At 41.0% G+C, this 12,311-nt stretch overlaps 1 protein-coding gene across 1 annotated transcript in view; it reads left to right on the top strand.

The window, feature by feature from the left end:
- The window catches only part of EPB41L4A (erythrocyte membrane protein band 4.1 like 4A), a 112,795-nt gene that overhangs the window by 77,935 nt on the left and 22,549 nt on the right, over positions 1 to 12,311 (top strand). Inside the window, exons 13-14 of the mRNA XM_072360301.1 lie at positions 8,014 to 8,095; positions 11,795 to 11,878. Of these exons, the coding sequence (XP_072216402.1) occupies positions 8,014 to 8,095; positions 11,795 to 11,878 (166 nt within the window). The remainder of the gene's footprint in view (positions 1 to 8,013; positions 8,096 to 11,794; positions 11,879 to 12,311) is intronic.

Here is a 12,311-nt window from a genome sequence, read left to right as displayed (position 1 = left end):
TTGGATACAGCAATATTCAGTCAGTTTCATTCAGTGGACTGGGTCCATTTGATACCTTTTAAGCAATGTTTGGTAAAAACAAAGTCAGTTGAACTAACTTGTACTTTACAGAATAGTTTTTATCATGAGGATGCAGTCTAAACAATTTTAGGAACTAAAAGGCCACATGACGTAAATCTCTTAGAGAATAATACAGTGTTACTTCTTAAAGTAAATATTCCTTTTTCATAATTAGATCATAGCAGTGGTTGCCATTTATGACTGGTCCTTTTTCCGTAACTTCATGTTTCTATCATGGTGTGATAAGATTAAATATGCCTTATTCAACATTTTAAACGAGGTGATTTTAGTTCATGTCTGCTGGGTTAGATCAGGTGTTCTCTGCCAAATGCTGCTTACATTGGCATCCAACTGAATGTAGCTTTTAATTTTTTCTTTTTGTAATGAACATCAGAGTTTCATATGTTCTCCTCTCCCACAAACTTTTAACCTAGCAACTCACTTCTTGTCTTCCCAGAGTTCAGCAACTTTCCTCACCTGTGTCTTTAGTTTTTTTTCCTTTTTTTAACACCGCAGCATTAAATGCGTGAAACAAATGCTTCTCTGTCTATGGCCTGTTCAGTTACCTGTTTTGTTTTGTTGTGCCAAGTTACCTGTTCTGTCCTGTTGGTGCCAGGACTTGGCCCAGCCACAGCTGTGTTTTGGACAATTAAGTGAACCAGTAGACACAAACACATGGCTGTAGCATGTGCAGTCTGCGTTGCTACTGCTATAGAGGTTGCAGATATGTGTGTGAAGTGCTAAAGTCTCTAACCTCTGACATCTCATTATAGTGTTCTCTGCTGTTCCTCCTTTTTGTATATGTGTTTGGGGGTTACTAACAGTTGCATAGTATGCATTATTATGGTTTTTTTCTCCCCCATCATTTGAATGTATAGGTTAGCTGTTGTTTGCAGTGCTGAGTTGTCTGATTCCCTCGGTAGAAGAGGCTGAACATGCATTTGGGCAGCAGCATGGCAGATTATTTTCCTAGAATCCAGATCATAATTGCTTAAAGTGCAGTAACCTCCATTTTATCATTTGCTTGGCGCACTGCAAATCTCAACAGCACTAGAGGCTGGAAAAAGCAGAGTGGAAAACTTTACTGACTGTGCAATCAGTGCTTTTATATTAGTGCTTTTTTCGCTCTGTGTGTTTAAGTTTTTGTTCAAGTTTGTGTTTGGTTGCTTTGTTTTGTTTTGTTAAACCTTAAGCCTGGGGTATGTGTAGCTCATTTAGTTCCCTTATTCTCCCAGTTTCAGGTGAGAGAGTAACATTTTGTTCTGGCCACAAATCATAAACTCAAACAGTGGAACAGGATTGCTCATTGTTCTGCTTTACTCTTACGCAGGACCGATAATATTCAGCTTTTGCAATACCTGTTACAGACTGCTCAATGAAAGTGTCCTTTATTCTTTTGACTAAGCAGAGCACTTGAGAAGTTCCCCAGGAACATTCTCTCTGGACAAACAGTGGTGTGAACTGTTGCCATGGGTCTTGGTTTATTTACTGGTGGTGCATGAATTGCTCAGGGCTTGTATATTCTTTGCTTGCTGAAGTCTTGACTTGCCACTGCTTTGCACACTGTCTAATTGTATAAACCAGTGTAAAGTAAACCTTGGCATTCTGATTTAAAAGCCAGATGGAGAGTCATTTGAATAAGTATTAAAATCGCAGTTTTGCCTGAATTCTAATAGTCCTTAAGCTGCAGTACCCAGTCCCTGTATTCTTTAATTCTCAAGGATCGCGGTTCTGTGCCTTGGCTTACCTACCTAACCTATCATTACCTCAGTCACAGTTGATAGGAATGTTGAACTGGGGCACTCAAAGTATTAAGTCTTTTCCCAGAAAACTGTGGGATTGAGTTTGAAAGCTAAATCTTAGGAAATCAATGTTGGGTTAATTGTATCTATTTATTTGTTTATTTTGAGTTTTAAATTTTAAAGGTTATTTAAATCCCCGGCTTTGTCAGAGGATGAATGTAGTTATTGCTTTGTTTTATGCAGCTGTGACAGTATCACCACAAGTGAGGTTTGTAAATTAGCTTGTAAAACGTTATCATGGAGTAAGCTGTATGAGTGTAGACTTTTGGAGTCCATTCGTTTTTATTAGTTCTTAGTAACATGCAGAGTGAAGCATGGGCTCTTAATTGCATGTTTTGCTTTTGATCACATTATCTTCAGCCCTCATTCATAGATTTAAGTACAAACACTGCTTCCAGATAATGTCAGTGAAATTGCTTCGGTTGATGAGAAACAGGCAAGACTTAATTAGTTTGCCAGGCTCCTGAGATTTTGGACTTCAGTGTTTTTAAAGTCTATTTAAGTTTGAATGTTGAAATGGGCATCAGCTCTGTTGTAATGTGAATCGTAGTGTTCATTCATGTTTCTGGGAAATTTCGGTTCTGTGAATGCTTTACTAGGTAAGCACACAAGGAAAGCAAGCAAGGAAACCTACAAGTTGAAGATTTCTGGTTACCTAAGTTATTTCTGAGAAGTCTCAGAAGAAAGAGTAAGAAACTGATACAGAGAAGGTACTGTAATAGGGGTAGCATTTGGACAGTTTTTCTGGAAGTTATTCTTTTGTATTAGGCAAACTAACATACAGAGATGTATGTTAGAACTGTGTGAAGTCACAGAAGATACATGAGGTGGAACATTCTTAAGGACAGTTATTTTTGTTTGCGGACAGAAAACTTCCCTCCCACTTAAGGTGGTTATTTATACTATATAATTGTACAGCAGAAATTGTGGGAGAGAGACAAAAAAAAATTGTCTGAGAGGGACATCCTCAAGTCTGAATGGGACATACTCCAAACTGAACAAGATGCTTTTCAGGATGACAAATTCAGTCTCCAAAATGAAATAAATAGAATTCAGTCTCATCAAGTCATGCTCGAACTAAATATCCTCATAATTGAACATACAGACTCCAAGCCAAGCTGGAGAGTGAGAGCATTGGAACTGACCAACCTGATCAGCCACAGGAGGCACCAGATTCAATGTCAGTTGCTCTTGTAAGAGAATGGAAAATGAAATGAATCTCGACTCAGAACTGAGGAAACAGGAGGAGGGGAAAGTAGAGGAAGCTGGAGAAGAGGAGGAAAGAGGTCTGGGGGAGCAGCTCCAAGATCCAGAGGAAGTGTCCCTGAGTCCAGGGGAGGGGCCCTCAGTAAGACTGGGGTCACTGACTCCCAGGAGGGTAACAAGAAGTGCTGAAAGAGTGAGTAGGAGGTGAGCAAGACATTGTTATCATTACTGATCGATCTCTGAAAATGAATGAAATTAGAGGTCTGAGAAAAGACTTTTCACACTACCCAAATGAGCCTATTGTCACCTTTGATGTTACTTTGATGTTGGGACAGTGGGGCCAACAGTGTGTGGCTAGATAGTAGGGAAGCTCTCCAACTGGATGGCATTGCTGGGGACTCAGCCATTGACAGAGTTATTAGTACGTGCCAGAATGGGTCCTTCACCCTCTGGAAGTGGTTGTTGTTAGCCGTAAAAGAGACGATCTGATGCCTGAGAAAAAGAAATTACATGGAAAAAGGTATCCGTTATTTGAGAGAATACACTGTGGTGGAAATGTTACATAGCCCCACTTTCATTCCTGACGAGCCAGACCAAGAGCATGATCCTGAGAGAGTCAGGTGTACACCAGATACATGGCGTGTTTTCACAAAGACTGCACCCAAAAGGTACGCCAGTATGTTTGCAGCAATGTATGGCAGAGGGGAAAGAAGACCCCTTATAAACAAACTGATTAATAAACCTCAAGACTTTGAGTTACATTTAACCCCTCTATGAGACTGTGTTTCAGCCATTGCAAAAGTGAGTGAAAAACTGGACAGAATAGAGAGCAATCAAGAAGATACAGTAGACAGACTGTCTACCAGGCTTAATGCTGATGGATCCATGATGGTACCAGATATATCTGATGGGGACCAGGATTACCAACTGGTTTCCTCCCAGCCTGCATTATCCAGTGTCTCAGCTACCAAAAGAAGGATGTCCTCCTGCTCATGCAAGTGACAACAGTAAGACTGCATCAAGTTTTGCCTTGTGGCGTTTCCTACTTGACCATGGAGAAGATACAAAGAAGTGGCATCATAAAAAACCCACTCCTGCACTTCAAGCATGGGTAAAAGAATTACATGACAGATCAGCTACCAAGGTGAACTTCTCCAAAAAAGGTGATTTCTCCAGTTGCTACAGGACACGGCAGTAGCCATAAGACCAACAGAGGTAACAAGCAGAGGGGCCCTGCCCCCAGCCAGGTGGGGGTGAAAGGGATAACAGAGTGTATTGGACTGTGTGGATTAGGTGACTTGGCACATCAGAATCACAGAAATATAAGGCCCTGGTAGACACTGATGCACCCTAATGTCTTCAAGTCATCAAGGGACAAAGTCAGTTTATATTCATGGGGTGACTGGGGGTTCCCAAGAGCTGACTGTTGGAGGCCAAAATAAGCCTCACTAGTAAAGACTGGCAAAAGCACCCTGTTGTGACTGGTCCAGGGGCTCCAAATATACTTGGTATCGATCACCTCAGAAGGGGATATTTCAAGGATCCCAAAGGGTATTGATGGGCCTTTGGAATTGCTGCTGTAGATACGGAAGGTGTTAAGCAGCTGTCTGTTTTAGTTGTTAAGCAGCTATCTGTTTTGCCTGGCCTATCAGAAGATCCGTCTGTTGTGGGGTTGCTGTGAGTGGAAGAGCAGCAGTTAACCAATTGCTACAAAAATGGTGCACAGATGGCAGTACCGCACCACCGGGGATTCCTTGCTCCCCATTCATAACCTGATTCATCAACTAGAGGAAGTCATCAACAAAACTCACTCAACTTTCGACAGCCCCATGTGGCCAGTGCATAAAGCCAGTGGCGAATGGAGGCTGATGGTAGACTACCATGGCCTGAATGAAGTCATGCCCCCACTGAGTGCTGCTGTACCAGACATGTTAGAACTCCAGTATGAACTGGAGTCAAAACAGCCAAGGATATGACACCACTGACGTTGCTAATGCCTTCTTTTTCCATTCCTTAGTCCACAGACTATAGGCCACAGTTTGCCTTCACCTGGATGGGCATTCAGTGTACCTGGAATCGTTTGCCCCAGGGGTGGAAACACAGTCCAGCCATTTCCCATGGGTTGATCCAAGCTGCACTGGAACAGAGTGGTGCTTCTGAACACTTATAAGTACACTGGTGACATTATTGTGTGGGGCAATACAGCAAGGGAAGTTTTTGAGAAAGGAGAACAAATAATCCAGATCCTTGTATGTGCTGGTTTTGTTATTAAACAAAGCAAAGTGAAAGGACCTGCCCAGGAGATTCAGTTCCTAGGTATGAAGTGGCAGGATGGACGTCGTCACATCCCGATGGATGTGATCAACAGAATCACTGCTATGTCTCTACCCACTAGCAAGAAAGAGACACGGTCTTTCCTGGGTGCAGTGGGCTTCTGGAGGATGCATGTTCCAAACTACAGCCTCATTGTAAGCCCCCTTTATCAGGTGAGGTGAAAGAAGAATGATTTTGCATGAGACCCTGAGCTGCAGTAGGCTTTTAAAGAGATTAAACCGGAGATAGCCTGTGCTGTCGCCCTGGAGCCAGTACAAATGGGACAGGATGTAAAGAACATTCTCTACACTGTTGCTGGAGAGAAAGCCCCCACTTGGAGCTTGTGGCAAAGAGCCTCAAGAGAGACCTAAGGCCAATCCCTGGGATTTTGGAGTCAAGCATACAAGGGGTCTGAAGAGTGCTACACTCCAACTGAGAAGGAGATCTTCGCCACGTATGAGGGAGTTCAGGCTGCTTCTGAAGTAATTGGTACTGAAACACAGCTCCTTCTGGCACCTCGACTGCCAGTTCTGAACTGGTTGTTTAAAGGAGAGGTTCCCTCCACCATCATGCTACCAGTGTCACTTGGAGTAAGTAGATTGCGTTGATTACACAGTGAACACGGATGGGGAACCTCAACCGTCCAGGGATCCTAGAGTTGATTGTAAACTGGCCTGAAAGCAAAATGTAAACAGTTGATTGAAAGCATTTTTAGAGGTCTCAAGAAGAATTTCTTCAGCAGTCTTTTCTGTCTTCTTCAGCAGACAATGTCCTCTGCTGTATGATGTGGCATGTAGAAAAGCTATGAAACTGTCCAGGAGGGCAGCTGCTGGGCACTGGTCAGCAGGTGGTGAGCAATTGTACGGTGTGTAAATTGTTTTGTAAATGTACATATGCATATACATATCTATAAAAGAGAGAAATAATAGAAACGATTATATTGATTTCTGATTTCTGCTTTGTTTTCCCATTCTTTTCCCCATCACAGTGGGAGGAGAACAGTGAGCATATGGCTCCATGGTTCTGAGCTGCTGCTGGTTACTTAAAGCCTCTGTGCTGAAGTAGAGGGGAGTGCAGAGACTTTCTGTGTTAAAAGGGGTGTAATGTGAAATTGGGATGTGCTGTGGGAAAAGTGACTAATGCAAAACGGAGCCACTACTTAATTTGTGACAGGTTTTAGTTTTGGCCAAACAAAAAGGCTCTAAGTTTGCAACACTGTTATTGACAGCAGTATGATACTGTTGCATGTGCATGAAAGATGCAGTGTTTCCTTGTTAGCTGTGTTACAGGCCTGAGTCAGTCTTTTTCTGTGTCTCCAATGAACATCCCTATTGGCCTGTCCAGAACTGATGTATGTCATTAATGATGTTGCTTTGCTGTTTCTCTTAACACCTGCTTCAGTTTTGAGAGAAATGACTGAAATTACCAGTCAGAAGGGGAACACCTGAACTAAAGGAAAATTATAGATTAATATTAATGCCGCAGCACAGAAGCCAAAATTATAGTGCTAGCAGAAACAAACTCTTACTGGTAGTTAGTACATTTTTTGTTTTTGTTATTTCTCTAGCAGACTTGTGTGATGTACCGTTGCTACATAAGCAGATCAGTTCTGAAGTGTATACATCTGTACAGCACTGTATGATGTCACTTTGGCTTTAACCCAGAGTAAAATAATCAGATTCCCTTGGCTCTTAGTGCTCCTGAATTACAAGTGCACCAGTCTGTTTATTTGAAGGCTGTTCCATGGATGCTCAGAAACTAGGGAAAGTGTACCTTCATCACACTTCTTCAGAATGCTGGTGGGTTCTCTTGTGCCAACAGTGTGGAAAAAGGGGGATAATGATATGATTCTTTGGTTGTGTATTGTGCATTGGGTACAAAACAAGAAGCTAGGCAGATTACCTTCAGTCATTGGCCAGTTATTTCTTACTCATTCAAAGTGAGACTTAGTTGTCACAATTGCTGCATTACGTATATATCAATTGTATAATATTATGTATATGATGTAGTATTGTTATATTATTGCTACATAAGAATAAATTATTTTTCATTCTCTTTTTTATTTCCGGTATTAGTTTTCAGAGGTGTTTGTTTGCAGTTTTTATGTTTGCACTCATGATTTAGGCTATATCAGTGTTATGCAGTGTTGCCGCATCAGTTTAAAAGGGTTCCTTGGAATGAACATGCTTATGCTGCTTTACTTTCTAATCTGCTGATTGTTTTAGAGTCCACAGTAGCTACACAGGAGATTGCCAGGTTCATAGTGCAGACCATACATAGTTTGCTTATATTCTTCTCACACCTCTCTACTCACTGGTGAGTAGAGCAGGAAATTCTCTCCTGGTTGCAATGGCATAGTGCCCCTGTGGGAGCAACAGCTGCTAATTCCTCTGCCTCACATGGAAGAGTAATGAATGTCCACCATGTTAAACTGCCACATTGACGTGCTATAATTAGAAATGAGAAGAGGACACAAAAGTGTGACTCTTATACTCCCTTAGAAGAACGTTTACCAGATGTCTTGTGCATTACTTTGTCTCACATCCTCTGCTGGGTTAAGCAGGCCATTAGATTCAACAGATACGAACAGATCCGCTGAGGAGGTGTTCAGTGTTTTTATTTTCTTTTTCAGGATCTGGTAGCATAAGCCAGATTACAACGAATGGGGATAATGAAGGAACTACGAAAATTATTGCACCTTCCCCAGTGAAAAGGTGGGTAAACCATCAGTTCCCTTACAGCTTTAAAGAGTTTGTGTATTACAATGGATAGAGCAACACATTCAGTAATCATCAGTCATAGCTTTTCCTGCCCTGAAATTTAGGACTCTCTGATCTTTGCTGACACAGGTAGCAGAGTGCTGCCCAGTGACTTCAGAAGGCCCTGATCTTCTCCTGAGCCAGAGCAGAAGCTTGCTCTGGCAATGCAGAGTTTGGGAACCCGCGAATGGGGGCTTGTTAATAGGTAGATAGTCTCTGTTCAAAACCTGATAAAGGGCACTGGTCAGGACAGGTGTGAAGACCTGCCTGTCTCTCTCCTGCTCCCTCCTTCTACAGGCAGAACAAGCTCTGCTTGGGGTAAGTGGGCATGACCTTTTTTCCATCTTCTATTAATGTTGCTCTCCATCACCCATTACACTGGTAAATCCAATAGCACAAATCTCATGTTTGTTTGCAGTGGTGAACTGCCAGTGCTTCTCTGGGCTTGTACAGTTTGCTGTCAGTGCTGAAGCACACATCTGTTCATAAGGCATACTTGAGAGAAAAGTGTGAAGTTTAGATTCAGAAGGAGATTTATGTCCTCACCCTTAATTTTAAGTGAAATCTGGGTGCGCAAATAAAAAACAGATGATCTGGCAAAACAATGAGTCACAATCTCAGTGCCTAAATCTCATGCTTAGATGCTTAATTATCTGTCTCTCCATGCCCAGTAACCCCGACAGCTTTTTTTTAAGCTGAGGAACTCTGACCTTACCCTCTCTATTGAATCTGTGGGTCTTCACATGCTCAGTATCTGCAATGACCTCTGAAGGAATGTGCAGAAGATTTGCTGTAAATACTTGGTGGATAGACTTTCATGTTGTCTGATATTTTAAACTGTTATTCCAACAGAGAAGAGATGAATTGAATTGCCTCTTTAGTTTAAGGGAATTGGAATCCAATATTCTTGCCGTTAGAAAATAATACTGATCACAAGTTAACGCTTTTGGTTTTTCCTCTGCATCCATCTGAAGCAGAAAACAGTACAGGATTTGGTAGGAAAGTGACTGGTCCAAAGGAGGATGTAGGTTTGTCCTATAATGCGAAGATGAAAGTATCGGGTAGGAGGGGCCCTTAAGTAGTTTATGTTCCCAGTGCTGTATATACATTTTAATCAATGAACTGTTTAAAAAAAAAGAAAAAAGAAAAAAAAAGAAAAAAGAGGCAAATTGTAGAATGGGGAATTTCAGTGTAGAGGCTTGAGAAGTTCTTCTGGGTTTAGTTTCTTGGCAATTCAGAAACAATTCTCAGGCAGATTCTACCTGACTTGTGATTTTATATATTACTCACTTCTAAACATCAAAACAAAAAGCTGAAGTTGTCTTTTCTTCCATGCATTCTGTTTAGAAGTAGGTCTGTTTTTCTGTGTGTCAGTGCCTGCATGAGAATGGGTCTTCCAGGTCCATAGAGCTCAGTGTACCTGGCAGGAAGCACACATCCTCTGTGAAACATTTACAGTTTGGTAGTTTACTCCATTCTGTGTAATTCTTGCATTACTTCTCAGTCATGCTTACATAGCATTTTCCAGCAGCTTTTATGAGCTGAGTTCTCATAGTTTAACCTTTTATTCATTGCTGAGTTAGTCATCTCTTCAGTAAAAATGATGTAAATTCAAGGTAAGTCATAAAAATTAAAAAAACCCAAAACAATAATCTCCCATAGAAACCAGATCCTGCTCTTTTCAAAAGCTTGGTGTGGACTCAGTCCCCTTTTTAGCTGAGTTCCTGGAGATAATACCAGTATCTCCCAAGATGCTGTGCTTTAGCTCTAGTTGTGAAGTGTGTGTTTCTGCTTTGAATGTGTAATGAGTTAGCAGTCTAATGCATTGAGCTCACCTCTCAGCATTATTCCTATTTCTCTCTCCTTTTAAAATCTGAAAGCACAACTCAAATTTCTTTAAAACCCACCTCAGTCTGAGAATTCTTCAGCAACTTAAGCAGTGCAAAAAAATATTGCTCTCTGTAATACAGCACAGAAACTTGTTTACCCAAATAACTAGCTTACTCTGTTGCAAGCGCTTGTTTTTCAGCCTGTGCAAATAAGAATCAATGATTAATGAGTGCATTACTAAGAAAATGATTTACCTGATAAAGTGTAATACAGTTTCTTTCCTGCTGACTTGCTGTAGCTTTGCATTTTGTTCGCTATGTGAGAATTAAATGATTAACTCAGTGACCTGTAGTAACTAAAGGCTGAGGTTAAGAGTGGATTACTGAGTTAAGTAGCCATGATTCTTTCATACAGTGGTGTCTGTCACCACCTGCTCTGTGCAGAGAGCTCTGGCTTATGTTCCCCTGTTTAAGCACCTGTAAAGCCTTTTTTGCTGATATAGTTGCACTTTGGAAAGATCTGTGGTGTTAATGCTTGTAGTGGGTTGCTGTCAGTAATACTTCTTGAAGAGCTTAGTGGAAACTAATATGGGTTAGTTTTGTATCAAGTGACTTGCTCGTTCAGGCTGAAATTGAACTGCAGGGATAATGATATAGGAAATCATGGGAGAGAAGGTACATGTAAGAGCGTGCTCCACCTGGAAGCCAACTTAGAATATTTGGAGTGGCAGTGACCTGGCTATCTGTGGTCATTAAGGAGCTTGTTGTATGCTTCAATAGTTCGACTTCCCTGGGAGACTGCGGCTTGGCCAATTACTGAGGTGACACCAATATGGTGAGCAGTAAAAGGCAATTTTATTGAAGCAGACACACACTCTTATATTCTATGCCTAAAGAAGCCCAATTGAATTATCTGTCTTATTTGCTAAACCTTAATATATTATGCATAACCTTAAAATATACTCTTAATATAATGATTCGGAAGTATGCTAAGGATAATCTGAAGTGCACGGTGACTTCTCTGCTGCGAGAGATGAAATAGACTATGATTCTTTCACTTGGAAACAAGATGAACCAGGAGTTGGATGTATGAACAAAATAATGAGTTGGAGTTTGTGATTAAGGAATGATTGATTATTCACATGACTCTTTCCCCTATACTTCCGTTGTTTTGTTTTCACCCCCCATAAACACAGAACAGTGAAGAACACGGGGTAAAAGGGAGTATAGGGGGAAAAGGGTGGAACATGTGAAACAAAGTCATTCATCTGTCTGTCTGTCTGTCTGTCTATCTATCTGTCTATCTATTTATTTATTTGTTAACTGTGTACTGCTGTCTGGAACAGTTGGAGCCCAAAAGACAAAAATGGCCAGAAGGTGTTTAAGTGAATTCATGGAAGAAACTTCCATCAAGAGCTATATAAAATACAGACCAGATAAAAATTCTGGCTCAATAATATGCTAACTGCAGATTGTGGAAGACGAAATACGTACTGTATCTCTGCCCTACTGCTAGACTTCTTGCCTAAGCATCTGTTCTCATTTGTTTTGAGACAAAATTGACCTTTTTGTCTGTGCTACCATAATTTTGTGATTGTGGAGCTGTCTTTCAGGTTTTTTTGTTTTTTTTCTTTCAATTTATTTTTCTAGGAGAGATTCTGTAATGTATCAGCTGTTGGTCTTCTTTTATGTGGCAGGCAAATAGCTGTGTGCCACAGTGGCTGTCTGTAGTGGCTGTATTCCTCAAAGATTAATTTCTGAGAGATGGGAAAAAATGTGACCTATGCACTGTGGGTTTAAAAGAGATATCTTTACTTTTGTTTAGCTTTAAAAAGATGAAAAATGAGAACAGTCCAGAAACCCAAAGAAGTAAAACAAGTGCACCATGGGAGGAAAATGGCCAGCAGAGGTAAGGCAAAGTGTGATATCTTAAGTATTATGTATGCTAAATATTGTGTCCTGGAAATAGGGTGAGGGATTTTGATATAATGTATTAATGGACTAGCTGTAACAAATTGCAAATAAACAGGTTGATTGTGGCACAGACAAGTACTAAGTTAGAACTCTGGCAGTATAAGTGTATGAATAGGAGGTAGTTGTCAGTGGATGGATATGCCCCGCACCTTCTCACTGAATTCTGTTCATGGACCTCATGTGTTGAGCATGTTGAAGACCTGGAGAGAGGGGATGAGAAACCTTGGTAATAGCACAGAGTTGTTCAGTGAGACTGAAAGTTGTGTGTGAAGAACGGAAGGAAGATTCTAAGGGTCTGAGATACAATCCATTAAGCAGTGAATGATGGTGAGACAGAATCTACAAGGGAGTTAAGAATAGTCCCAGTT

Source organism: Excalfactoria chinensis, chromosome Z (assembly GCF_039878825.1).
Source record: "Excalfactoria chinensis isolate bCotChi1 chromosome Z, bCotChi1.hap2, whole genome shotgun sequence".
In the NCBI taxonomy this organism is placed as follows: Eukaryota; Metazoa; Chordata; class Aves; order Galliformes; family Phasianidae; genus Excalfactoria; species Excalfactoria chinensis.
The sequence above is the reverse complement of the archived record's forward strand: the minus strand, read 5'-3'. Positions and strand labels throughout refer to the sequence as shown.